The following is a 24,674-nucleotide window of genomic DNA, read 5'->3' as shown; positions in this document are numbered from 1 at the left end:
ATGGCTGTTCTGGAGACCCAGGATTAGAACTCAAGACTTCTCAGTCAAAACAGGAAGCCCACAGTTTAGCAAAAGATAATATATGCACGCAGGAACCTATTTTTAAGACGGTGTTATGCAGAAGGTGATCCAATATTTATAACAGCCTTTGATTCAAAAGAAGGCATCTATTACTTTTAAATAAATGAGGGGCTTTCTCATAGTTAAGAATGGTGTGTTCAACAAACACAATGTAGGCTGTGATCCAGTGAAGACTTAATCTGTGTGAAGAAGACTGGAGTGACTCAGCAGTCTCTGCTGCAGGAGGTTAGAATACCAGACAAGGATTTGGTTTAAATATCAACTATAGAAGATCACTGGGAGGACCAGAGGCTAATCACTTTCTCACCTTAACCCACCTCAGAGGACTGTTGTGAGAATGAAATAGAGACCCATTTGGGGGAGGATGAACTTGTAAATTTCCTGCATTGTGCAGGAGGTTGGACTAGATGACTCTGGATGTCCCTTCCAACTCTATGATTCTAACCATGTATATACACTAAGTTCCTTGGAAGATGAAACTTAATTCCACCTTAATTCCACCAGAGGAAGAGCCTCTTCAGTTGCGGCCCCAATACTTTGGAACACCCTCCCAGAAGCCATCATGGCCCTGCGGGACTTATAGCAGTTCCACAGGGCCTGCAAGACTGAACTGTTTCAGATAGCATGTAACATCTAATGGGAGAGGGCTGCCACCACATCTGGATCTATCGCACTTTAGTACTAACAGCCTAGGATCTGTACACGCTGAGAAAGGAAAATATGATCCACCTGAAGTAGCACCATTGCAATTTATTTGATTGTTTTAATATTGCTTATTGTTTATTGTGTATTTTATGCTGTTCCAATACTTTGGAACACCCTCCCAGAAGCCATCATGGCCCTGCGGGACTTATAGCAGTTCCACAGGGCCTGCAAGACTGAACTGTTTCAGATAGCATGTAACATCTAATGGGAGAGGGCTGCCACCACATCTGGATCTATCGCACTTTAGTACTAACAGCCTAGGATCTGTACACGCTGAGAAAGGAAAATATGATCCACCTGAAGTAGCACCATTGCAATTTATTTGATTGTTTTAATATTGCTTATTGTGTATTTTATGCTGTTAGCCGCCTTGAGTCTGCATAGAATGGGTGGGATATAACGCAAATAAATAAAAATAAATAAAAACAGTGATGGCTGATGCACAGGTATGGAAAAAAATTGTCCTTACTCAGGAAACCATACATATGTTGAAGAAACCTAGGCTTTCAATCCACATATGGAAACAACCCCTGCCCTGATACCCACAAATACAGCAGTGAACTATGAGCCCAATCCTGGATTCATGCAGCCATCTCTTGCTTTCTTGTACACTGAGAAGAATACAGGACAAGCACCATTTAAAACCATTATGATTTGATTGCTGTGGATTGTAGAGTAAGATGTGACCGATTTTTACAAGATGTGTAATCCTAAACAGAGTTATACCCTTCTAAATTCAACCAGAGTCATCCTTCTTTGGACTGCACACGCGGTAAATCTCTAATTATTCACATTCAAAAAGAAATTCCAAGATGGAGCTTTTGATTGCTTCATCTGTAATGCTACTGAACCATCTAGAGACTCCTCTCAGATGACAAACACAGCATTACAGGCAGTGTTTCCTTTAAGCTGAGTTAGTGTGAGATAGCTCAGTTTTTTAGCCTCCAGCTCACACATTCTCGTAGCTCATGAAGCAGAATTTTTGCTCAGTTTTTGGTTACAAGCAATGCTCCCTCTAAGCTGTGGAGTCCTGTGAGCAAAAATTCTGCTTTGTGAGCTACTGGCATTAAGGTTGTGAGCTACTGCATAAATCAGTTTTCTCTGGGGCCATTTTTCCTGAGCTAAGACAAAAATGTGTGAGCCAGAAGCTAAAAAACTGTAAGCTAGCTCACACTAACTCAGCTTAGAGGAAACATTGGTTACAAGTATCCTTTGTGTAGCAAAAGGGGTTCCTAATTGTGCTTGCCTCATCTCAATGCTGCTGAAACAAGGAGGGAAGTAATGAATGTTACACACATGGTTCAACAGTGGGAACACTACATAGGAGTCCAAGAGGCCTAACCCAATCTGGGAAGCACTCATGAAGGCTCCTTACAACACTGTCTGAGCCCTGGCCTGTTTCAAGGTCACTGTTTCCAGTGCTATGCAGCATTCACAGCAGCATTTTGACTTTCCAGAACATTCATGCTGCCTCACTAAGCTTGTGACATGGCTAAATGGGAGGAGGGAAAGACAAAAGATTTTGCGCTGAAGCCAAATTCTGGGGTGGGCATTAACTTAAGGCTCCCACATCCAAGCCCAGGGTTCTAATCACTGAACCACATCATCCCACAACAATAGATCTGTCTGTCTTTCAAATTAAATATCCAGGACACACACTATTATCTCAGTTTCCCCAATGATGGGATCCATAAATACAAAGCCCTAAAAGAAGAGAATTGAGGCAACAAGAGAACTGATGCTTTTATGGAGGACGATTGTGGAACACACTGAAAATATAAATGCATTGTAGTTATCTGCTGCCCCCATCAGGCAATCCCTAACATTAAAAATACTACTGAATAGTTTATTCTTTTTGGTACAACCAACCCAGACTGCTTCTATTACTGTATAGGGTGACATGTTAGGAGTTCTGCTAAGTGTTGGGACAAATAATGGAGGCTGGGAATGGTGGTTGACTGATCAGTTGATGTGAGGCAGTTGTGGAAAGGTGCTTTCCTTGGGAAGTCTTAGCAGCAGGTCAGACAAGTACTGCTGCTGAGACAGATGTCCTCATTTCACACCCCAGCTGGATTTGCTCTGGCTACCAAAGGGACAAACTTACAGGGAAGACAAAAGGTAAGACAGAGGATGTAACAATACATTGCATTCTTCATACTCAAAGGCAACAGTCCCAGTTTTGGGTGGGAGTCAGAAAGGCTGTGACTAAGTAGTAGCTCTATTTACTGAAGTCTTCCAGGGCACCTGACCACCTCAACTTCAACCAAGAGGGCAAAAAAGGCTGATAATCTATCAACACCCACTGGCTAATCCAATTGGGGGGGGGGAGGTGCGCAAAGCCTTTTACATGATTAGCCTCAAGGTTCTTCTCTATTTGCTTTTTGTAAAAAAAAAAAAATCCAGGCCTACTTTTGCATGCATATATTTGGCAAGTGAAAACAGGCAGGTGAAGACTTTTGAGTCTTTTATCTGCTGTTTCATTTTCTGCTCTTTATTTTCAGTCCTGATAGATTGTTTTTTTTATAGTTATTTTTGTTACACTTCGGGATTACAGAATGCTATTTTAAGATGTCAGCTACCTCAAATGATGGGAGCTGGTTGGAATTTTTTTTTTTAAAAAAAATCTTTGTTGTAGTATATTAACAAAATGCAGAAGAAAATGACGGTAGAGAATGAAGGTTAGTTTCTGGGAAGGAGGAAAAACCCCTCTAGTCAACGCACATTTTTCAAAGTCATGCTACATCCCTTATCTGAAAAATCTGACGAATGAAAAATGATACATAAAAACAATACCCTTATCTGAAATAAAAGCAATGGCAAACCTCTGCACTTTCACTGATAGGAACAAGCAAATACATTCAGTTCACATGAGACTGCTTTATTATTTTGTCCGAAGTCCAGCAACAAATAGCTACAGAAATAAAAAAATGTAAGGGGTAACAGCTGATTTTTTTTCTGTATATGTTCTTTTGTAAATGCATATATAGGATTTCATGCGATAAACTCACAGGGGACAAGGACAATGGCAGTATCATTTTTAAAAACTGAAATAATTTCCTTCCCCCCCCCCCCCCAGCTGTTTTATCTGTAGTTAACAGCTGCTCTAGTCTTGTAATTTCACACAGTCAGTTGCACGTAAGGTTTTCACCCAAAGAAAATGAAATGAGCTCTTGTTCCTCTAATCCCAAAATAGCCAACCTTCATGGGAACAATTTCAAACCAGCTACTCATCACAGCTCCCATTTGCCCCCTCAATCATGTCAGCTGAAATGTAGTGCAATTCATCACTGAGGTTATCTTTTTTTAAATGCTACAAGTTGGTATTTAGCATCCCAGTTCCTTGGCACTCAATAATGTAAGCATCCTTGGACGATTCTTCACCCTCTGACTTTGTCACTGTAAATTTGGCCTGCAACGAAGTTATTTGAAACTGTTACTATATAACATTGCAGTTATTTGAAAAAAATCATTCTAAGGCATTTTGCTGAGCAGTGGGCATGAGTTAACAATATTAAAACTCTAAAAACAGAACATTATAAATTGATACAACAAAATGCACTGTGAACATAAGAACATAAGAGAAGCCATGTTAGATCAGGCCAATCCAGTCCAACACTCTGTGTCACACAGTGGCAAAAAAATTTTATATATATATATACATACACACTGTGGCTAATAGCCACTGATGGACCTCTGCTCCATATTTTTATCTAAACCCCTCTTGAAGCTGGCTATGCTTGTGGCTGCCACCACCTCCTGTGGCAGTGAATTCCACATGTTAATCACCTTTTGGGTGAAGAAGTACTTCCTTTTATCCGTTTTAACCTGTCTGCTCAGCAATTTCATTGAATGCCCACGAGTTCTTGTATTGTGAGAAAGGGAGAAAAGTACTTCTTTCTCTATTTTCTACAAATGAGAACAAGGCAGCCAAGAACTCAGGTGTTAAATGCCTGAATAAGCAAAATAAAGTTCCACCTGTAGTCTGAATTTATTTCAGATTTATATATTTGGAATATGGAGTTATTTCCTTTCTGCCACTGCATGTGAGGCCATTTAAATACCCACAATATAGTGCACATCTCACAAAAATGTTGCAAAAATGGAAAAGAAGCACCAGCACATTTAGGCACTAATGCTTCGGCTAGGCCTCATGGACTTTACTCCACAGCTGCGACAGCCGTACTGAAGCTTACAGTAGGCCCTGTACTAAAAGCCCTCTAAGCTCTTGGAGAATTGGTTACATCAGGAGTGTGTGGCCTAATATGCAGAGGAGCTCCTGCTAGAAAAAGAGCCCTGACTAAATATTCATACATATGTATATATATATTACTCACCTTTGTCAGTTGTTCCGCAAAGTGTATAGCAGTTTTTGTGTGAAGTGTAATGGGTCCAGTTTTCACTCTAGAAACCCCATTTGCTAAAGCCATGAAAATTATCAGCTTCCGGGGAGGGGAGGGGGAGATAAAAGAATAATCACTACAGTGACACAATATTACTCTCCAGACAGCAAAAGAAAGTCAAACCAACATTCCTCATCCTTGAGCCACTGAATATCAACCAGACATCACATGACAACATCCTTATGATCTCCATCAGCCATGCAACACAGCAGGCTGGGGTACTCTTACTCCTCCTCTGTGCCTTATCAAGTCTCAAAATGGCCATACACCCCCTCCCCCACAGCAGTTTTGACACTAGAAAAGGCACAGAGACATGGAACAAGAGTGCTGTGGGCCCAATTGATCCCTCAGAGCATTTTAAATGACTTTTAAATGGTGGTGATATCTTTCTGGCAGCTTTCTGGATGAGGATGCTATCACATCTAATCTGGCTACCACACTTCTGTCAAAGCCGTTCATAGCTGGGGTACCTTTGATTAATTGTATAGATTATGATGACAAAGTTGGGAGCAAGCAGTCTTTTCAGTATGATGCGCTCTAGCTGCTTTGCACTGGCCACAGAATTCAGTGTCTCAACAATCAAAGATTTCAGTTTCTTTAAAAGGCACGATCTAGTCCTTATGGCCATAAACTAGGCATGAAAGTTTGTATTCAAAGCAGAGTGAAATCTCAGAAACTAGAAAAGAGGCTGAATATGGTAATGAAAGAGACCATGAATAAACTACCTTCCCCAGCCATCCAGGATGAAGGGAAGAATAAATTATGCAAATCTTAATTTGCATAATACATACACATTACAGAAACTGGCATTGTCTGGGGTTAATTTTTTTTAAATATGCATAGCCATGGTTATTAATCGAAAGTGTGTATTTTTTCCTCTAATTTGTGCCCATAAAATAAAAACAGTTCATATACTGATGTAATATGCTCCCAACATGCCAAGAAGAGAAGAGAATTAATGATTCTTCTGATTTCCCCTTGCAATTTTTATTAAGTGAGAGAATTGCTATATTTATTTATTTGGAAAATATCTATGCTGCTTCCCCAAGGAACCTGCCCGAGGCAATTTGCAAAACAAACTATAATGAAACCATAAAACATCATAGTACTTATTAATAGCCAGCATTAAAACTCAACCAAAATACAAAACTCAGAGCAGTTTAAAAAGACATTTAAATATTTCTCAGGCTCCAATTCTTACCTGGTCTTGCAGATAATCATCCACAGCTCCTCCATGTCGAAGGTTTCCAAGCAACATCTCAGCCGCTTCAATTCCAACTTTGTCAGAGGATTTACCTGGGTGCAAAAGCACATAAAAAATTAGCAAAAGCTCCTAAGTATGACTGTCTCTTTCATAAATTCAAACGGTAACAGCAGACTACAAACTTGTGCTGTTTTTAAAATAGCAAAGCTTTGTTCAGAAGGACCATGGTGAGGGAGGGGAAGACACAGCCGATAGACACAATCTTGCTCCTCCACAACATGTAATATCTACATATATAGAAGTTTGTCTTGAGCCTACATCTTCAGCTGGGGATAGAGGAGGAAGGCTCTACGAGTGATAAAAAGACTATGATCTATAACAGTCATTTCACACATTACAGTTAATACTAAGTAGAAATCCTGTGAACTGGACATATATTAGAAAACAAACCTAAAAATGTGCGATTTTACTGACTCGTTATTGAATCATAGCTATCTGGATAAAGAAAAGTAAGAGGTCACCATCATATCCGATCAAAGAACCTCATCACAAAACATGATTCTCACCTCTTTTACCGAGTGACGAACCAGCTAGTAAACAGCCTGTAGAAGTCTCTGCAACAATGCTAAACGGGGGGGAAAGTTGTTACAGATCAAAACATGTATATGCAGGATGTACCCCATGCTAGGCACTGGGGGAAAAACCCTAGAGACAAGGGTAAAACCTGACAGTTATTTTGGGCCCAAATCAACTCCTCTTAAAAATCAAAGACCATAATCCAACAAAGAACTTAAGGGGAAAGTCCTGTTATGATTGCTGCTGCACGTGGAAAGGCATCCTCAGTGGCAAAAATGCTTCCACAAGGAGATCTACTCTGTGCTCTTCCCTCTGACCTCACTTTTTGCCTGAAATATATATATTACTGATGGGCACAAACCCAAACCAAGCCGAAGTCTGAGCCAGACTTTACCCAGTTCAGAGTTCACGAGCCGAGGTTTGGGAAAGGCACCTTCCCCTGAACACTCATATGAACATACGAAGCTGCCTTATACTGAATCAGACCCTCGGTCCATCAAAGTCAGTATTGTCTTCTCAGACTGGCAGCGGCTCTCCAGGGTCTCAAGCTGAGGTTTTTCATGCCTATTTGCCTGGACCCATTTTTGGAGATGCCAGGGATTGAACCTGGGACCTTCTGCTTCCCAAGCAGATGCTCTACCACTGAGCCACCGTCCCTCCCTTCTCGCTAAGCTTTTCTGCTCCATTTGGCTCCTGTGTCCAGCACACTACTTCTGGGTAGTGTCCAGACCCCACCCCCAGCATGCCCATGTCATCCTTAAGTGACATAAGTACATCGCAACATGCTCACATCACTTTTGGGTAATGTGAGTGCACTGGTGATGGGGCCTGACACCACCCAGAAATGACCTGAGCACAACAGGGAAGCAACACGCTTGCGTCACTTATGGATGATGCATTTCAGACATGCCAGGGACAGGGCCCAACGTCACCAGAACCAGTCCCATTTTGGTGGGGAGTTTGGGGGGGGGGGGGTGTTCAATTCAGGGCCATCAAGTTCATGAGCTCCAGACTGAACCAGGCTTTCCCAGTCTGTGCCCATGCCTAATATGTATTTATATTGAAGATCTTGATTTTTTAAAGAAATACCAGTGGCGGTGGGGAAATTGCATCAAATGCAGTACTGGAGGTGGGTGGGGAGGTGCAGAAATCCATACCTTCCCTTCCACACTTTCCTAAACCCATTTATGACCTTCCAGGAAACAGCATGCCAAAGCAGGTTTGAGAAAACTGTAAACTGTCCAGCCCCTATGTGGCTAATGAAAGCCGCGCAATGAAACCACTCACAAAGAAGCAGGGGTCTCTACATATTCAGAAGACTGTACTACACACAGAACAATGACTTTTACAAACCAAAGGGGGAAAATGACATTTAAAAATGGCCTGATGAGGACTAAAATATGTTCAGCTATGGACGGAATATTCAGAGCAGCTGAGCAGTTTAAAAGGCGGGCAGAAGTTAGCCTCCTTAAGCCACCGAGACTGTAACAAAACAGAAATATTTTCACACAAAGAAACAGAAATGCTATTCTCTCTCCTGGGAAGGAGATTTCATCAAGAGCTGAACTTTCCCTTTTGGTCAGCCCTGCCCCCTGGCTGCTCAGGCCTTTAACAGGAACAAATACTGGAATCAGGCGAGAAACAAATCCAGAATATTAAATAAACTCACCATGCTAACAAAATATTATGTCTATTAAATAGTTTACAATTCTTTAAACATCTCAATATTTTTATACAACAACTTTTTGATATCACCAGTATAACAATCACTTAATGATTACAAACAATTTTCCAAATTGCAGCTCTTTTGGAAAATTGTAACCATTGTTAAGTGATCGTTACACTGGTGATATCAAAAAGTTGCTGTATAAAAATACTGAGGTGTATAAAGAATTGTAAACTATTTAATAGACATAATATTTTGCTAGCACGGTGAGTTTATTTGATATTCAGGCCTTTACCAGGAGCTGCAACCTCATACTGTTTTATTAGTAATTATTTCAACACTGGTTTGTATTTAGTCACGTTTTATATTTGTTAGCAGCCTTGGGTGTTCTTTTTAAACAGAAAGCTGGGTGGGATATAAATGCATAAATATACGTAGCAACGAGTTCTCATTTGAATACATTTTGATTCATGGATACTACATAAATACTGACACTAAAAAGAGGTGTTGTTTCAGACATGATTGCATCGGGGGGGTGGGAGTGGGGACTCGACAATTCTTTGCTAGGAAATATAAAGCCAGAGAGTCACTGGTAACTGGTTTATACAGCCTACCATAGCATTCAGTATGCAAACCCAAAATTTGGAGACCGTTTGAAGTGGTTTCTGAAGTACTGCATTCAGAAGCCTTATATATATGAAACCACAAAAGCATTGTAATGTGTGTAACTTTTTATCTCTACAAAGAGGTTGGTCTCCTTTGCTTTTATGCTACAGCTATTCTCCTTTTTGCTAGGGATTATATAGATTAAAGAGAATCCTGAAGATGAAATCAATAAGCAGTATGCTTTTTTGTTTTTCAATTACTCAGTTTAGTTTTTTTTTTAATTTAACTAAGTTCCAAGAAAAAATTATACACAGGCCACAAATTAATCCTCTTTTATTCAGAACTGCTTGCTGCACAACCTGCTCCACAAAAATTAGTTACAGTTGTTTAAATCCAAGGAATTTATCTTAATTTCAGATACTTTAGTTAGAATAACTCCTGTTGAAGCCAAAGCTTAACTTGGCAGTTAACTTGGCAGTTGGTCCAATGAACAGAACTGCAGGCAATGTTGATCTACTCACATTATTCCACTTCCACTTCCAAAGGCCTCATTCTCAAGTTCCTGAACAGCCTGAATGTTGACGTAGAGATCCCGGATTTCCTTTCTGATACACCTCACTGCTGCCGATGACATGTCTTTTGCTAACTAATAGTGGTAAGCAAAAATGATCCAGTGGTTACACAGACTCCTTGAGGCAAGAGCTATTTGTCATGTAAGAAAGATTTTGGCACATATGGCCATTTTTCAGAATAAAGCCACTGTTATTCATGTCTTGATAACTTTTAGACTGGACTACCATAGTGCTTCCAATGTAAGGCTGCCTTTCAAAGCCACTTGTAAACTTCATCTGATTCGAGATGCTGTCACCCATCTTTCAGCTAGTATAAACTGATGGAAATGTGATGGGAAGCTTAAAAGTACAGATGCAGGTACCTGTATGTTTGCCCTGAAAGGACAAATAGCTGCTCACCAGGTCTGTCTGTGGACATGGCTGAATGTACTGTCTGAAGCAGAAGCACCAGACTTGCTATTCCAGGTCTTAACCTGTAAAGAGACGCTTTCCAGCTTCCACATGAGGTCTATGGCTTATTCCAGGAGGTAGGGCAGGATGTGCTGTGGCTATTAACAAAGGAAATGTACTTGCAATGTGTTTACAGCCTCTCTAGTAATAGTTCAGTGATCCTTCACACTTCTGCTAGGCATTACAGTGCCTGAAGCACTTCAGCTCAATAATCCAGACAACAACCCTGTAAGGGAAGCTGGTTCTGTTAATTCCATACTCTGAAGCTGAGAGAACAGTGACTTTCCTAAGGCCATTAAGTGATTTCCTGGCTGATGCAAGGAGATTTCCTAGCAATCAAGTTACAACAGGACAGCAGGGCTGCAACCACACTTTGTTGGATACTGTACTATCATTGCACAGAAGCCAATATTCACATCTGGATTTTCCTGGGCTTTCAAGACAGAAGCCGTCTTCTGAGGAAAGTTCCACTTAATGCTTTTTTTTTGGTCTGGTCTGTTAGGAGCAGGTGTTGGTCACCATCCTGCTGCCCCCTGCTCCACCATGGATGCTTAGTTTGTCAAGGTCATTTCCCAGGCCTGCTAATTAGCTCACCAGTTTCTGAAAGGTGAGGAGGGGAGGGAGACTTGCACTTTCCCCAGAAGATTCTTCAGAGACAGTGCAATGATTGGTTAGACAGGGTCAGAAGGTTTATGGTCTGTATTTCTATAAAATGTACTCCATGCTATTTTGCTGTATTCCTATTCCATTCCATTCCATTTGCAGGAAGTTTTGCTGCTTGCCTTAGACTGAATTTTGCTAGAATTCTAGGAAGATTCACGCCGCTAAGACTTTATCCAATAAGCATATCTAGATAAATAGTTTTATTATTTTCTGTGTATTTGCACATACCACTGAAATGATACTGCTTTTATAAAATATTTTTCTTTAACTTCTTCAATAAAGCTTTATTCTGCTTTATGGTGTGCTGCTGTGAGTCTACTGGACCAAACCCATGTCAGACTTGGTTACATTGTCAGAGAGGCTTGCTCCAGGGTCTCAAGGCTGGAGACAGGGGAATAAATCTCTCGCCAAGGTAAATCAGCCTTTGACATATTGGATATTGTACTGTCCTTGAGCTATAGCAGTTATTCTCACCTGGATTGTATTCTTCACACATGCGGATGCAGCCCAATTTTCTTTAAATATTATAAATCTTCAGCCATGGCATTCCAAGCAGGCATCAGGGCTGAACCCTGACTTACATAAGTCTTGGACATGCTGCTTCTGTGTTTATACCTTACTGCCACCCAGTTATTAGAGATTCTCATTTTGGCATAAGTGGGACAACTGACCTTCCTTGACCACATAATGTACAGCCCAGTACAATATCATGTTGGCTGAGAAGATTCTCACTGAGTTTAATGGGCTAAGTAAATGTACATAGGATTGCAACCTAATATGTTTTAACAGACTGGCTAATACAGTTAATAAGAATAAAAAGCTGTAATGTTGATTTACAATGTCTATCTTAACACATGCACCAAGACTATTTTGTGGAATGTAAGCTGCCCTGAGCCAGTTTCAGTGGGAAGCATGAGATACAAGCCAAATAAATAAAAAGACAAACACTTACTTTGATTGGCAGGGCTCCAGCCACAAAGGCTCGTCCGTGTATCTTGGTCACAGTGCCACGGTCTGTTAAATCGATTGGGCTTAGTTGTTTAATGGGTGGCATTCGGACTATCACTTCTCCACCTCCCTTTGGGTAATAACCCCTGTTGTGCACAATAATTGAACAGTATTGTACCATCAGTGACACAGATCAAATCATTGCACCCTAGAGCCATTTTCTTTTACATGTTAGCTTTTGATGCGGAGGAATTATTTTTATTGGTATGGAAGAGCACACTCCTGTTTATCCAGGCAGAAATGACATAGACCAATCACCAACTGACCACCTCTGTGAGAACAAGGTCCAGATGCTAAAGTAGATGGCTTGATCCAGCATAGGCTATTCTCAGGGACTCAGCAATCAGACATAAATATAAATAGCACAAGAAAGTCAACAGCAATTTAAATCTTCCAAGTGCAATGCCGCAAATATTTCGCTTTCTAGTCTTGTGTACTGTTTTATTAACATTCTATGAACAACATGAGGCTTTTGCATCACACCACATAAAGAAATCTGAGCCAGTATAGCTACTTGCAGTTCTTCACCAACACAAGAGGTCCTTCTTCCATTGATATCAGCATTGCCAGAACCCTCCTAATAGTATATGCATTTTTTTCAATATTTATGAATGACAGCAAGCAAAATCAGGCTTATCATTACATACTTTTCCTGGTCCCGTCTCAGCTAAGAAATTCTCCCATGTGAACAAACAAAAGTTTCCAAAAGTTGGCGGGTCAGACAATTTGATGCATATCATCAGGCAAGTTAGTAAAATTTGTTGTGATCAGGTCACACAAAAGGCGTTTCCAATGAAGTCATTTCAAAGCAGCAATTCCAACCAAACCAATCTATACCTGGTATTAGCATCTAATCTGAGGAAGGACAAGCACCTGCTACTTACAAAGAACTTCTTCTGCCAGTGCTATTACACATATCCCCAATGCTGGGATAAAATAACCTAAGACTAATATGGAAAGAGCTGCTTCTTGATCTCATCTCAGTGGCAGCAGTTTTACAAGCACAGAACACTTGTCGGTCACTATGGCAGGGATTATTATAACCTACAGTTGCAGTAACCCACTGAGCACCATGATTTATGGTGCAATTAACCTCGGAGGTCAAAAAATGCAGTGTAATCCTGTCAAAGCAAAGCATAAAGATTAAGGCATAACCAAACAATGTTTTAATTTCAGAGGCATTACTAGGAAACAGAAGTTTTAAAAGTTAAATCAGAGAAACTACCACTTCCTTCATTACAGGTACTATTAGATTTTCTTCCCAAAGCTATGCCATTCTAGTTTGAAAAAGCCTTTGCTGGCACAGAATCAAGGATTAACTCCAAAACACTGCTTTTGTCCTTTGCCCTGGAACTGTAAATGCTTAAAAACAACTGAGAGATGAAAACCAAAGTGCAATTCTAAAAGTGTCACACCCTTCTAAATCAGTGGGTTCAGAATAGTGCCAGCCTGTTTTGAATTGCACTGCCACAATGAACACTCACAACCTGAGGCCACACAACCTTGCAACTTACCTCCTTTTGATTTCACAGTCCAATGTCAAATTGAACTTCTCAATTATCGGCTTGAAGACCTGGAGAGTAAATGGACTGGTCAGAAAACACAGATGTGAGTAAAAGATCTTTTTTCCTTTGATAATGTGTTAGAAAATGGAGGAAAACATCTTACTGGGAAGATTAATATATCAAATAGCCTAATAAAACCACTTATTAACTGGGAAGTCACTAAACCAAAGTAACCTTACTTCCCTTTTCAGGTGTGGCCATTTTCTTCCACCCTCTCTTCCCATCCTAGAAGGAGTAGGAAGCACTACTCTTTAAAAATCAGATATATTTTAGTATTCAAACATCACAGACAAAGTAGAATCACGTTATCTTTGAACAACAACATAAACGTATGATGCACAGAAGGCATTTAAAAAAATATGAAGAAAAGCACTAAAGAAAAATGCTCTCATATCATCAGGTTAAAACCATTTAACATACAACTACATGGTTTCTGGAACAAAATACCAGGCTACCACTTACCTGGTTACCTGTAGCAAATAAGAATTACTTCCAAGTGAGCAGGAAGGGAAACTATTGAAATCCAGAACAGAGTTCCTGCACACATCCCCTTTTTTTAGGCCATGCATGACAAATGACTAGTCTCAATACCTGTAGCAAGCTGAACTTACAATATGCCCTGTTTCCTACAACTTCTGTTCATGGAACCATTTCATAATAGTCTGTTTCAGATTCACACTGAACTTCATTGAAAAGTAGCAGTAGAAACAAATGTTAATTTGACCTGTGAGATTTTAAAGGCCAACTTCAGGCAAGTGAGGTTTTCCTTACCATCATTGTATAATCAATCTGGGGGGCCATTTCTGCATTTGTACCACCTTTCAAGCGAAGCTCTGAAGGAGAATCTGCAAACAGCACACAAGGCATTGCTACTTGCATTAGCAAGCAAACGCTCCTAAAGAGGGAATGTGAAAGACAAAAATGCTTTATTTATTGTGCATGTGCATGCGCAAAGGTCACATAAGATTATTAGTAAGATCAAGTTTTTACTCACACCAACAACTGATAAAAGAGCTAATCATTGCCTTTTAATTAACTGATTACATAAATTTGCACATGACCAAAACCTCAATACAGGAAAAAATCTTTTGGAGATACTAAAGAAAATTTAAAATGTAATTTAATAAACCAAACTTACCACTTATTATTAAAAGGGAAGTCCATCTCTCTCATTCTCTATAAAGTCAGATTATCTGATTAATTAGATTAGATTATTCAACATGTTCTTCATGAGGCTGTCTTTGATGGCCCAGAAACTAGCAATAAGAATTCTGACTGTCCATATAGGGATGGAAACGAACTGAACCATCATGAATTCATCAAGATTTTTGCTGTTTATGGTTCATGAACTGAAGTGCATGACAGGTCTTTTGTCATGAACTTCTACAAACTTTTAAAACAGTTCATGCAGTTTCATGGCATTCATGAATAGAGCAGAACGCAGCTGAGTGGCAGGTAGTGCCTCCCTATTGATCAGCTATTTTGTGGGAGTTTCTTCCCTTTAACTGAACTGCACAAGAAAGGTAAACAGCTGAGCAGCAGAGAGTGCCTTCCCATCACTCAGCTATTCTTCAGGGTTTCTTGTGCAGTCCCTCAGCTGTTTTTCAGTCTTTCTGCAAACCCCATTTAAAGGGACTGCGGTCCCTTTTTATTGGATTTGTATCCCGCCCTATACTCTGAATCTCTAATGGGGTTTTCAAGGTCATGAATCAGTTCAGTTCATGGTTCAGTCAAGAACCAATACAAATCATTTTTCCAGTTCATGCCCATCCTTACTCCCATATTGCTCTTGTACTCAGTCAGCTACATCAATTGCCAGTTTATTTTTGAGTCTCAATTCAGTGTACTGGCACTGAATGTTAAAGCCCTAAATGGCTTGATTATTTATTTATTACATTAAGCTTATATCCCGCCCTCTCCGCAAGCAGACTCAGGGCGGCTCACAACATTACATTACTACCATTAAAACCAATAAAGCATAATTACATATTTAAATTATTTAAAACCATTTCATGGTGCTGTGTTAACACAGTACAATATAGACGGTTCTGAAAATTCAGTGGTGACCACCAGTACTTTATTTGGTGCTCTATATGATGTCCAGTGGCAGCTCTCTCTCAGTTAGATATTGAAGGCCTGTCGAAACAATTCAGTCTTACAGGCCCTGCGGAATGTAGGCAGATCCCGCAGAGCCCTTATGGCCTCTGGGAGAGCGTTCCAGAGTTCTGGCGCTGCCACCGAGAAAGCCCTGGTTGAAACCAGAATACTTCAAAGAATACTTCAAAGACAACCTCCAGTCCACCAGTTATAATCATTTGTTCTCTCGGCCATGTGCCCTTGAAGAGGGAGGTAAGATATAGCAGTATATGTAGCAGGGCATTATCAGTGATGGGCCCAGCGTATGGAATTTCCTGCCTCAGGAAGTTCAACACCTGGTCTTCTTGAAGTTGGCAAAATCTTTTATTCTGGAAGACCTTTGATGGCTTCTTTAATTATTATTTTTTGTGCCAAGCTGTTTTTGATTTTTTCTGAGTATTAATTATTTCCTATTTTAGGAATTGCTTTTGGTTTTTAATTGTCTCTTGCTTTATGAGTTTTTCAAGTACATTATTATTGCTCTTTACAAAATGTTATATTTGTTTTATATTTATGGAATTTATTGGCTGATTGATTATATAGTTACCTGCCTTTGCGGGAAGGGGCTAATGCTAGTGGAAATAATATATCTTAAACAGAATGCACCTATCTGCACTGAAGCCAGTTGCCTCCACATGTACCTCCTGTTTGTGTTGCAACTCAGCAGGGCCATTTGACAGCCACTAAAGCCTGCCTATCTTTTACTGGCCCTGTATGGGGAATAACTGTGCACCAAGACTACCAACACAAGGATAATTTCAGAAAGTTCATTACAGTGTTCAGTACTCATAGAATAAACCTAGAATTTCCTTACCTTAATATTACTACAGAATAAACTTTCCTTAGGAAATTAACTGCTGTATCAGTGTAATAAATACCCAGACACATACCCTGCTGTTTTGGTGTCTGCTACATGGGTTCCACCCTTGATCTTCCCAGGAATGAAAGTGATTTCTGTTGACCCAATTTTGCCACCTTCCAGCTGCCCATCACACAAGTGTTGAACCATCTCCAATCCTGACAGATGCTGAGGCCTTCAAAGACAGAATCAGAATGGAAATAAAGCCTGTCTGTAGTTGTGCATCACAAAACATATTACCACCATGTGTCACTTTCATAGTCACTGTGTCAAAGATCGAAACACTGGACTTATGTTAAGTGCTGAAGTCATCCAAACTGGTTAAGTCGTACTGCCTCTCACTCCAGGCAAGGCTATGCAATTTTCTGTATGCCTTTCCAGAGCAAAAGTGCCTTTCCAGACATAAAATAGCCCATCATTCAACTCAAATAGTAACTTTAAAAACTTTATTAACTAGAACTTGACCAATAGCTCACTAATACAAATGTTAAAAATTCATTCTCTCTCTTTTTTGTGTGATGGAAGAACTGGATGACTTCACCCCAATGAAGAGAAGAAACCTTTATGTAAGTCCAAAGTTTCATTCTCCTTTAGTGGGCTGGTTATGTTACCAAGCTAAGAACAGGGTGGAATAAACACCACTAAATTACTATTCCAACACCTGTTGGGAGAACCCTTCTCCCAAATCCATCCTCTGTAGAATTTTGTTGGTCAATCTATAGTGTTTCACAAAATATGCAAATGACAACCAGGCAACTGTCCAGCAGATCTCCTCAATTGGAGCTCTAGTGGCAAAGACAGCTGACACAGCAGCTGCTCTCATGGAATATGCTCTAATTCCTGAATACGACTTGAGAGACTGGATCTCATATACCTTCCATATACACTGTTTAACCCTGAGGGCTGTGGTCAACTTTGTGGCCTTTTGACCAGGTTCATTGCTACGTGAGACATGAAAAGCACATCTGGCAGCCTGAAAGAAGCAGTTCTTTATGTAGATGTCCTTTCACTTTAATATGTTTAATGAAGTCAGCAGCTGAAAATTTTAATCTCCTGGAGATTAATAACATCCTCTGCTAAAAACCTCTATTAAATTGACAGAATATTTTTTCTCCATGCCTGACTTTCCTCTAGTGTATAAAAGCAGTTTTTCTTTTAAGCCACTGACATATGCCTAGGTTGGTAACCTCTGCAGATTTATTGAGAAGAGTGGAGAAAAGCAAAAGGAATGAAGCATTAGAGGCGGATGGATGTTTTTAAAATATATTTATTTATAAAATTATATGCTATGCTACATATACTATGTTACGACAAAAAATCAATTAAATGGAAATAAGGTTAAGCAGAACCAAACTTGGAGCTACTGGCTATGGAGTTTCCTCTCTCATACAGCACAGAAAAGAAAGTAAAGACCTTAAAGAGACAGAAAATCTGGAACTGCTTTGTACCATTCCAGACTGTTGGTCATAGACTCAAATGATGGAACATTCCCACACACTCATTTAAAAAAAAAAAAAAGATTCCTGCACACAGAAGTCTAACATATCAGAGAGGGTTAAAATCTACTTGCCCAATTTTCTAGTTTTTTATATGGTTGAATTAAACACAAAACACAGAGGATTGTGATATCCTGCCTACAGTCTGATGTGATACAGTCAAGATGCAGGTTTACCACTTCAGTGAGGCCTATGAAAAGGATGCTTTTCAGCTTGTGTAGACGCTTGTCAGCTTTTGATGTTCTAAAATCAGTTTTCAATATTTCACACAAAAACACACACAACCCCTTCCAGGTTTTGTTCACAACAATTCATCGGCTTGATAATTACCTAAGACCAGGCTGACTCCTGCCAGCTCGGATATTTTTCACTCGCAAAGGTTTTCTGAGGAGGCAGCTCAGGGATGTGGAAACTCGCAGGATCTGACCACCCTGAAAAGAAAAGAGATATTCAAATATTTATTTTTCAGATTTTAATACAGGTTGCTGTTAGGGACCTAAAACAGCTTAAAACATCATTCTCCCCTCTTCCATTTTGTCTTCACAACAGCAACCTGTGGGGAGACTGAATGAGACTGATCCACTGTCACCTAGCTAGCTTGGATAGCAAACTGCAGATTCAAACGTTGGTCTTCCAGATCTAAGTCCAATGTTTTAACAACTATACTACCAACTGTGCATTGCTGTGGGCAGGGACTGCCATTCAGAGCTTCATTTGCCAGGGATCATGTAAATTAGGGCAGATCAACGAAAGACAACTTTTTAGGTATATGCATAACATCTTTATCCCACTACTGTACTGAGCCGTCACAGGCAACCACGCTTCATTTTTCATTAAGCAGCTAAGGTCCCAGGGCTGATGCCAGGACTTGACATCCCACACTTCTCTTTCCAAATATGAAGCACTATTGCTGCGCTCACTCCGGTTGACTCACTTAAAATACTTTACAACAGTATGCTTGCCTTTACAACATCCCTGCGAAGTAGGTCACTGTTATTAGGAAAGGGCAGGATTCAAGATACATTCGTGTTCTGAGGAATAAACCCGGAGAGGGGAGTTCTGCAGATCCTTTCCAGAGGCCCTAGTTAAGAGATGCGACTAGAGCTCAGCTCCCCCCAAAGACCAAGCCCAGAGTTCCCACAAGTGGAACTGTGTCCCTGTTCCCAAAGACCCATTTCCTCTTCTTCAAATCATTCATTCATTCATTCAGACGAGAGGCCTGCTGCGCGATTGCCTCCCCCAATGGCCTTTCCCCGCGCCTTCGTCTCGCTCGTTCCGGCTCACCCCTTCCATAATGCCGCCATCTATCTCCACTGCCTCGTCTCCGTCGCCCATGATGTGGCGCCGCCGGGAAAGTCGCAGCTGGGCCCTGCGAAGAGCGAACAAACCGCTGCCGACCAGCCGCTTCCCCAGGCCGCTGCCGTGCCGGACGAAGAAAGAGGAGCACGCGGAAAGCAGCACCTCCCCGTAGTTCCGCTTCCGCTGGGAGGAGCAGGGGCAGAGCTGTGTTGGGTTTCAGTGGTCGCTCCCAGGAGCTTATCTCTGTAGGTGAAACTATAGCCACCCCCCCTCCCCACTGTTCCTTGGACAGGAGCAGCATTCGATGCTAGGAACAGTAGGAAGCTACAAGCGCTTGAATTTGCAGTGGTTATAGCAGCTAGAAATTCAGGCGCATCAAGCCATGCCCCCCCCCCCCCAACTCTTTCTTGGACAGGAGCATCCTAAGATGCTAGGAAGACCAGGAGGCTTGGCGCGCCTGAATTTCCAGGGGGAAATCAACCTTGACTGTCCCCTGGAAGGTCAGATGCTGAAGCTGAAGCCACCAAATGAGAAGGAGGAGGATGAGATGGCTGGACAGCGTTACTGATGTACCTAACACAAATTTGAGCAGACTTCGGAGGATGGTGGAAGACAGGAGGGCCTGGCGTGACTTTGTCCATGGGGTCGCAAAGAGTCGGACTCAAATGTGCGACTGAAGGGTCTGGGTAAAAGTCGGATCTACACGGATCTTCATGAATTCATATGATTTTTACATTGAAATGAAATCAAACCACTTTAATCCTATAGATCCTGTCTTAGACTATAAGCAGGACCACAAAAATCATGCCTCCACGAATTCGTGGCGCCTCAGCAATGCAAAAACTGGCTTCCAAAGCACGGATCCTCATGAATTCATATGATTTTTATGGTGAAATGAAATCAAACCACCATCATGTTGTAGATCCTCTCTTAGACTATAGGCAGCACCAGAAAAATCATGCCTCCACGAATTCGTGGCACCTCAGCAGTGAAAAAACATGCTTCCAAACCATGGATCCTCATGATTTTTGCCTTGGATCCCCCCAAGCCCTCCATACAGTGACATATCATGTCCATGGGCAGAGTTTCCACCACAGAAATCATGAATCCACAGTTTCGTGGCAGCGCCAGAAATAAAAAACTTGGTTATGAACCATGGATCCTCATGGATCCACGTGATGTCTGCTTCAGATCCCCCCAAGCCCTACATCCAATCACATATCATGTCCATGGGCAGATGTTGCACCACAGAAATCGTGGCTCCACGGCTTCATGGCAGCGCCGGGGATTAAAACCTTGCTTTTGGATCACGGATCCTCATGGATCCACGTGATCTTTGCCTAGGATCCCCCCAAGGCCTCCATCCAGTCACATATCATGTCCATGGGCAGAGTTTCCACCACAGAAATCGTGGATCCACGGCTTCGTGGCAGCGCCAGGGACCAAAAACTTGCTTTTGGACCACAGATCCTCATGGATCCACGTGATTTTTGCCTTGGATACCCCCAAGCCCTCCATACAGTGACATATCATGTCCATGGGCAGTTTCCACCACAGAAATCATGAATCCACAGTTTCGTGGCAGCACCAGAAATAAAAAACTTGGTTATGAACCATGGATCCTCATGGATCCACGTGATTTTTGCTTCGGATCCCCCCAAGCCCTCCATACAGCCACATATCATGTCCATGGGCACAGTTTACACCACAGAAATCATGGATCCACAGTTTTGTGGCAGTGCCAGGGACCAAAAACTTGCTTTTGGACCACGGATCCTCATGGATCCACGTGATTTCTGCTTCAGATCCCCCCAAGCCCTCCATATACAGCCACATATCATGTCCATGGGCAGATGTTGCACCACAGAAATAGTGGATCCACGACTGCGTGGCAGTGCCAGGGACCAAAAACTTGCTTTTGGACCACAGATCCTCATGGATCCATGTGATTTCTGCTTTGGATCCCCCCAAGCCCTCCATACAGCCACATATCATGTCCATGAGCACAGTTTGCACTAAAGAAATCTTGGATCCATGGCTTCGTGGCAGCGCCAGGGAACAAAAACTTGGTTTTGAACTGCGGATCCTCATGCATCCACATGATTTCTGCTTCGGATCCCCCCGAGCCCTCAATCGAATCACATATCATGTCCATGAGCAGAGTCTGCACCACAGAAATCGTGGCTCCACGGCTTCGTGGCAGCGCCAGAGACCAAAAACTTGCTTTTAGACTACGGATCCTCATGAATCCTCATGATTTTTACTTTGGGCTATCCCAAGCTCACTATTTAATCACATATCATGTCCATGGGTAGAGCTTGCACCACAGAAATCATAGATACACAGCTTCGTGGAAGCGCCAAAGATGGCCCTGGAGGTCCCTTCCAACTCTATGATTCTATACAATTCTATGATTTTATTGTAGAAGAGGGGTGGCCAACGGTAGCTCTCCAGAAGTTTTTTGCCTACAACTCCCATCAGCCCAGCAAGCATGGCTGATGGCTGGGGCTGATGGGAGTTGTAGGCAAAAAACTTCTGGAGAGCTATCGTTGGCCACCCCTGGTGTAGAATGTCAGTTTGGGGACACTGCTAAACCAGGAATAAAGGTCTACTGTGAAATTGTTTTCCAAGATTCCTATCTTCTCATAAGAGGACCCATGAGGATCCGTGCCTCAAAATCATGTTCTGGATCCATGGTGCTGCCACGAAACCATGGATCCATTATATCAGTGGAGCAAGCTCTTTCCATGGACGCAACATGAGATTGGATGGTGAGCTTGGGATGAGCCAATGCAGATATCATGAGGATCCATGAGGATATGTGCTTCAAAGCCATGTTTTCGCTCCATGATGTTGCCACGATGCCAAGGATCCATGATTTCCGGGGTGTAAACTCATGAGGATCCATGATGCAAAACCAAGTTCTTCTTCCATGGTGCTGCCATGAAGCCGTGGATCCATGATTTTTGGGGTAGAAGCTTTGCCCATGGACATGATATGTGATTGTATGGTGAGGTTGGGGCGATCCGAGGCAAAATTCATGAGGATTCTAGAGGATGTGTGGTCCAATACTAAGTTTTTGGTCTCTGGCACTGCCACGAAGCTGTGTATCTATGATTTCTGTGGTGCAAGCTCTACCCATGGACATGATATGTGATTGGATAGTGAGCTTGGGGTGGCCCAAAGTAAAAATCATGAGGATTCATGAGGATCCGTGGTCCAAAAGCAAGTTATTGGTCCCTGGCGCTGCCACGAAGCTGTGAATCCATGATTTCTGTGCTGCAAACTCTGCCCATGGGCATGATATGTGACTGGATGGATGGCTTGGGGGGATCCAAAGCAAAAATCATGTGGAACCATGAGGATACATGGTTCAAAACGAAGTTTTTGCTCTTTGGCGCTACCACGAAGCAGTGTATCTGATTTCTGTGGTGCAAGCTCTACCCATGGACATGATATGTGATTAAATAGTGAGCTTGGGGTGGCCCAAAGTAAAAATCATGAGGATCCGTAGTCCAAACCCAAGTTTTTGGTCCCTGGCGCTGCCACAAAGCCGTGGATCCACAATTTCTGTGGTGGAAACTCTGCCCATGGACATGACATGTGACTGTATGGAGGGCTTGGGGGGATCCAAGGCAAAAATCACGTGGATCCATGAGGATCCGTGGTCCAAAAGCAAGTTTTTGGTCCCTGGCACTACCACGAAGATGTGGATCTATGATTTCTGTGGTGCATACTCTGCCCATGGACAGGATATGTGACTGGATGGAGGGCTTGGGAAGATCCAAAGCAAAAATCACGTGGATCCATGAGGATCTGTGGTCCAAAAGCAAGTTTTTGGTCCCTGGCGCTGCCACGAAGCCGTGGATCCATGATTTCTGTGGTGCAAACTCTGCCCATGGACAGGATATGTGACTGGATGGAGGGCTTGGGGGGATCCGAAGCAAAAATCACGTGGATCCATGAGGATCCGTGGTCCAAAAGCAAGTTTTTGGTCCCTGGCGCTGCCACGAAGCCATGGATCCACGATTTCTGTGGTGCAGACTCTGCCCATGAACATGTTATATGATTGGATTGAGGGCTTGGGGGGATCCGAAGCAAAAATCACGTGGATCCATGAGGATCCGTGGTCCAAAAGCAAGTTTTTGGTTCCTGGCGCTGCCCACAAAGCCGTGGATCCACGATTTCTGTGGTGCAGACTCTGCCCATGAACATGATATGTGGCTGTATGGAGGGCTTGGGGGGATCCGAAGCAAAAATCACATGGATCCATGAGGATCCGTGGTCCAAAAGTAAGTTTTTGGTCCCTGGCGCTGCCACGAAGCTGTGGATCCACGATTTCTGTGGTGCAGACTCTGCCCATGGACATTATATGTGATTGGATGTAGGGCTTGGGGGGATCCGAAGCAGAAATTATGTGGATCCATGAGGATCCGTGGTTCAAAACCAAGTTTTTTATTTCTGGCGCTGCCACCAAACCGTGGATCCATGATTTCTGTGGTGTAAACTGTGCCCATGGACATGATATGTGGCTGTATGGAAGGCTTGGGGGGATCCGGAGCAAAAATCACGTGGATCCATGAGGATCCGTGGTACAAAAGCAAGTTTTTGGTCCCTGGCGCTGCCACGAAGTTGTGGATCCACGATTTCTGTGGTGCAACATCTGCCCATGGACATGATATGTGATTGGCTGGTTATCTTGGGGTGGCTCAAAGCAAAAATCACGAGGATCCACGAGGATCTGTGGTTTGGAAACATGTTTTTTCAGTGCTGTAGCGCCACAAATTCGTGGAGGCATGATTTTTCTGGTGCTGCCTATAGTCTAAGAGAGGATCTACAACATGATGGTGGTTTGATTTCATTTCACCATAAAAATCATATGAATTCATGAGGATCCGTGCTTTGGAAGCCAGTTTTTGCATTGCTGAGGCGCCACGAATTCGTGGAGGCATGATTTTTGTGGTCCTGCTTATAGTCTAAGACAGGATCTATAGGATTAAAGTGGTTTGATTTCATTTCAATGTAAAAATCCCATGAATTCATGAAGATCCGTGTAGATCCGACTTTTACCCTTTTCCGCGACTGAACAACAACAAACCACCCCTAGATGCTGGGACAGGAGCACCTTTAGGAAGAGCAGAAGGCTTGAAGCGCCTGTTGTTCAAGCGCGTCAAGCCATGACACCCCCCCCCCACCCAAGTCCCTACTCTTCCTTGGATAGGAGCAGCATTCGATGCTAGGAAGAGCAGACTTAAAGCGCTTGAATTTCTAGTGGCTATATATTTCCAGCGCCTAACGCCCCCTTCGCTAATAGAGCAGAAGGCTTGAAGCGCCTGAATCCATGCCCCCATCCCTATAGCCGCTGGAAAGTCACGCGCGTCAAGCCAT

At 42.2% G+C, this 24,674-nt stretch overlaps 1 protein-coding gene across 1 annotated transcript; it reads right to left on the bottom strand.

Annotated features, from left to right (window-relative positions):
• Nucleotides 1–3,648: 3,648 nt before the first annotated feature.
• Nucleotides 3,649–19,517, bottom strand: RTCA (RNA 3'-terminal phosphate cyclase). The gene is made up of 11 exons (XM_060232265.1): nucleotides 19,272–19,517; nucleotides 18,318–18,418; nucleotides 16,523–16,666; nucleotides 14,268–14,391; nucleotides 13,446–13,504; nucleotides 11,876–12,017; nucleotides 9,760–9,884; nucleotides 6,957–7,015; nucleotides 6,388–6,482; nucleotides 5,121–5,225; nucleotides 3,649–4,195 (listed from the first exon to the last, which is right to left on the bottom strand). The coding sequence occupies exons 1-11, from the start codon at nucleotides 19,320–19,322 to the stop codon at nucleotides 4,097–4,099; spliced, it is 1,104 nt and encodes a 367-aa protein (XP_060088248.1). The 5' UTR covers nucleotides 19,323–19,517; the 3' UTR covers nucleotides 3,649–4,096.
• Nucleotides 19,518–24,674: the final 5,157 nt, after the last annotated feature.

This window comes from Heteronotia binoei, chromosome 2, assembly GCF_032191835.1.
Source record: "Heteronotia binoei isolate CCM8104 ecotype False Entrance Well chromosome 2, APGP_CSIRO_Hbin_v1, whole genome shotgun sequence".
Lineage (NCBI taxonomy): Eukaryota > Metazoa > Chordata > Lepidosauria > Squamata > Gekkonidae > Heteronotia > Heteronotia binoei.
This window is presented reverse-complemented; position numbering and strand designations above follow the sequence as displayed.

Excerpts from the sequence above, each read along its gene's own strand:
- RTCA (XM_060232265.1), bottom strand. The coding sequence starts at position 19,322 with ATGGGCGACGGAGACGAGGCAGTGGAGATAGATGGCGGCATTATGGAA. Across the intron at positions 7,016-9,759 it reads GGAAGTGGAAGTGGAATAAT|CATTGTTGCAGAGACTTCTA; the intron begins GTGAGTAGATCA and ends CCCCCCGTTTAG. Across the intron at positions 4,196-5,120 it reads TTGCGGAACAACTGACAAAG|GCCAAATTTACAGTGACAAA; the intron begins GTGAGTAATATA and ends ACTTCGTTGCAG.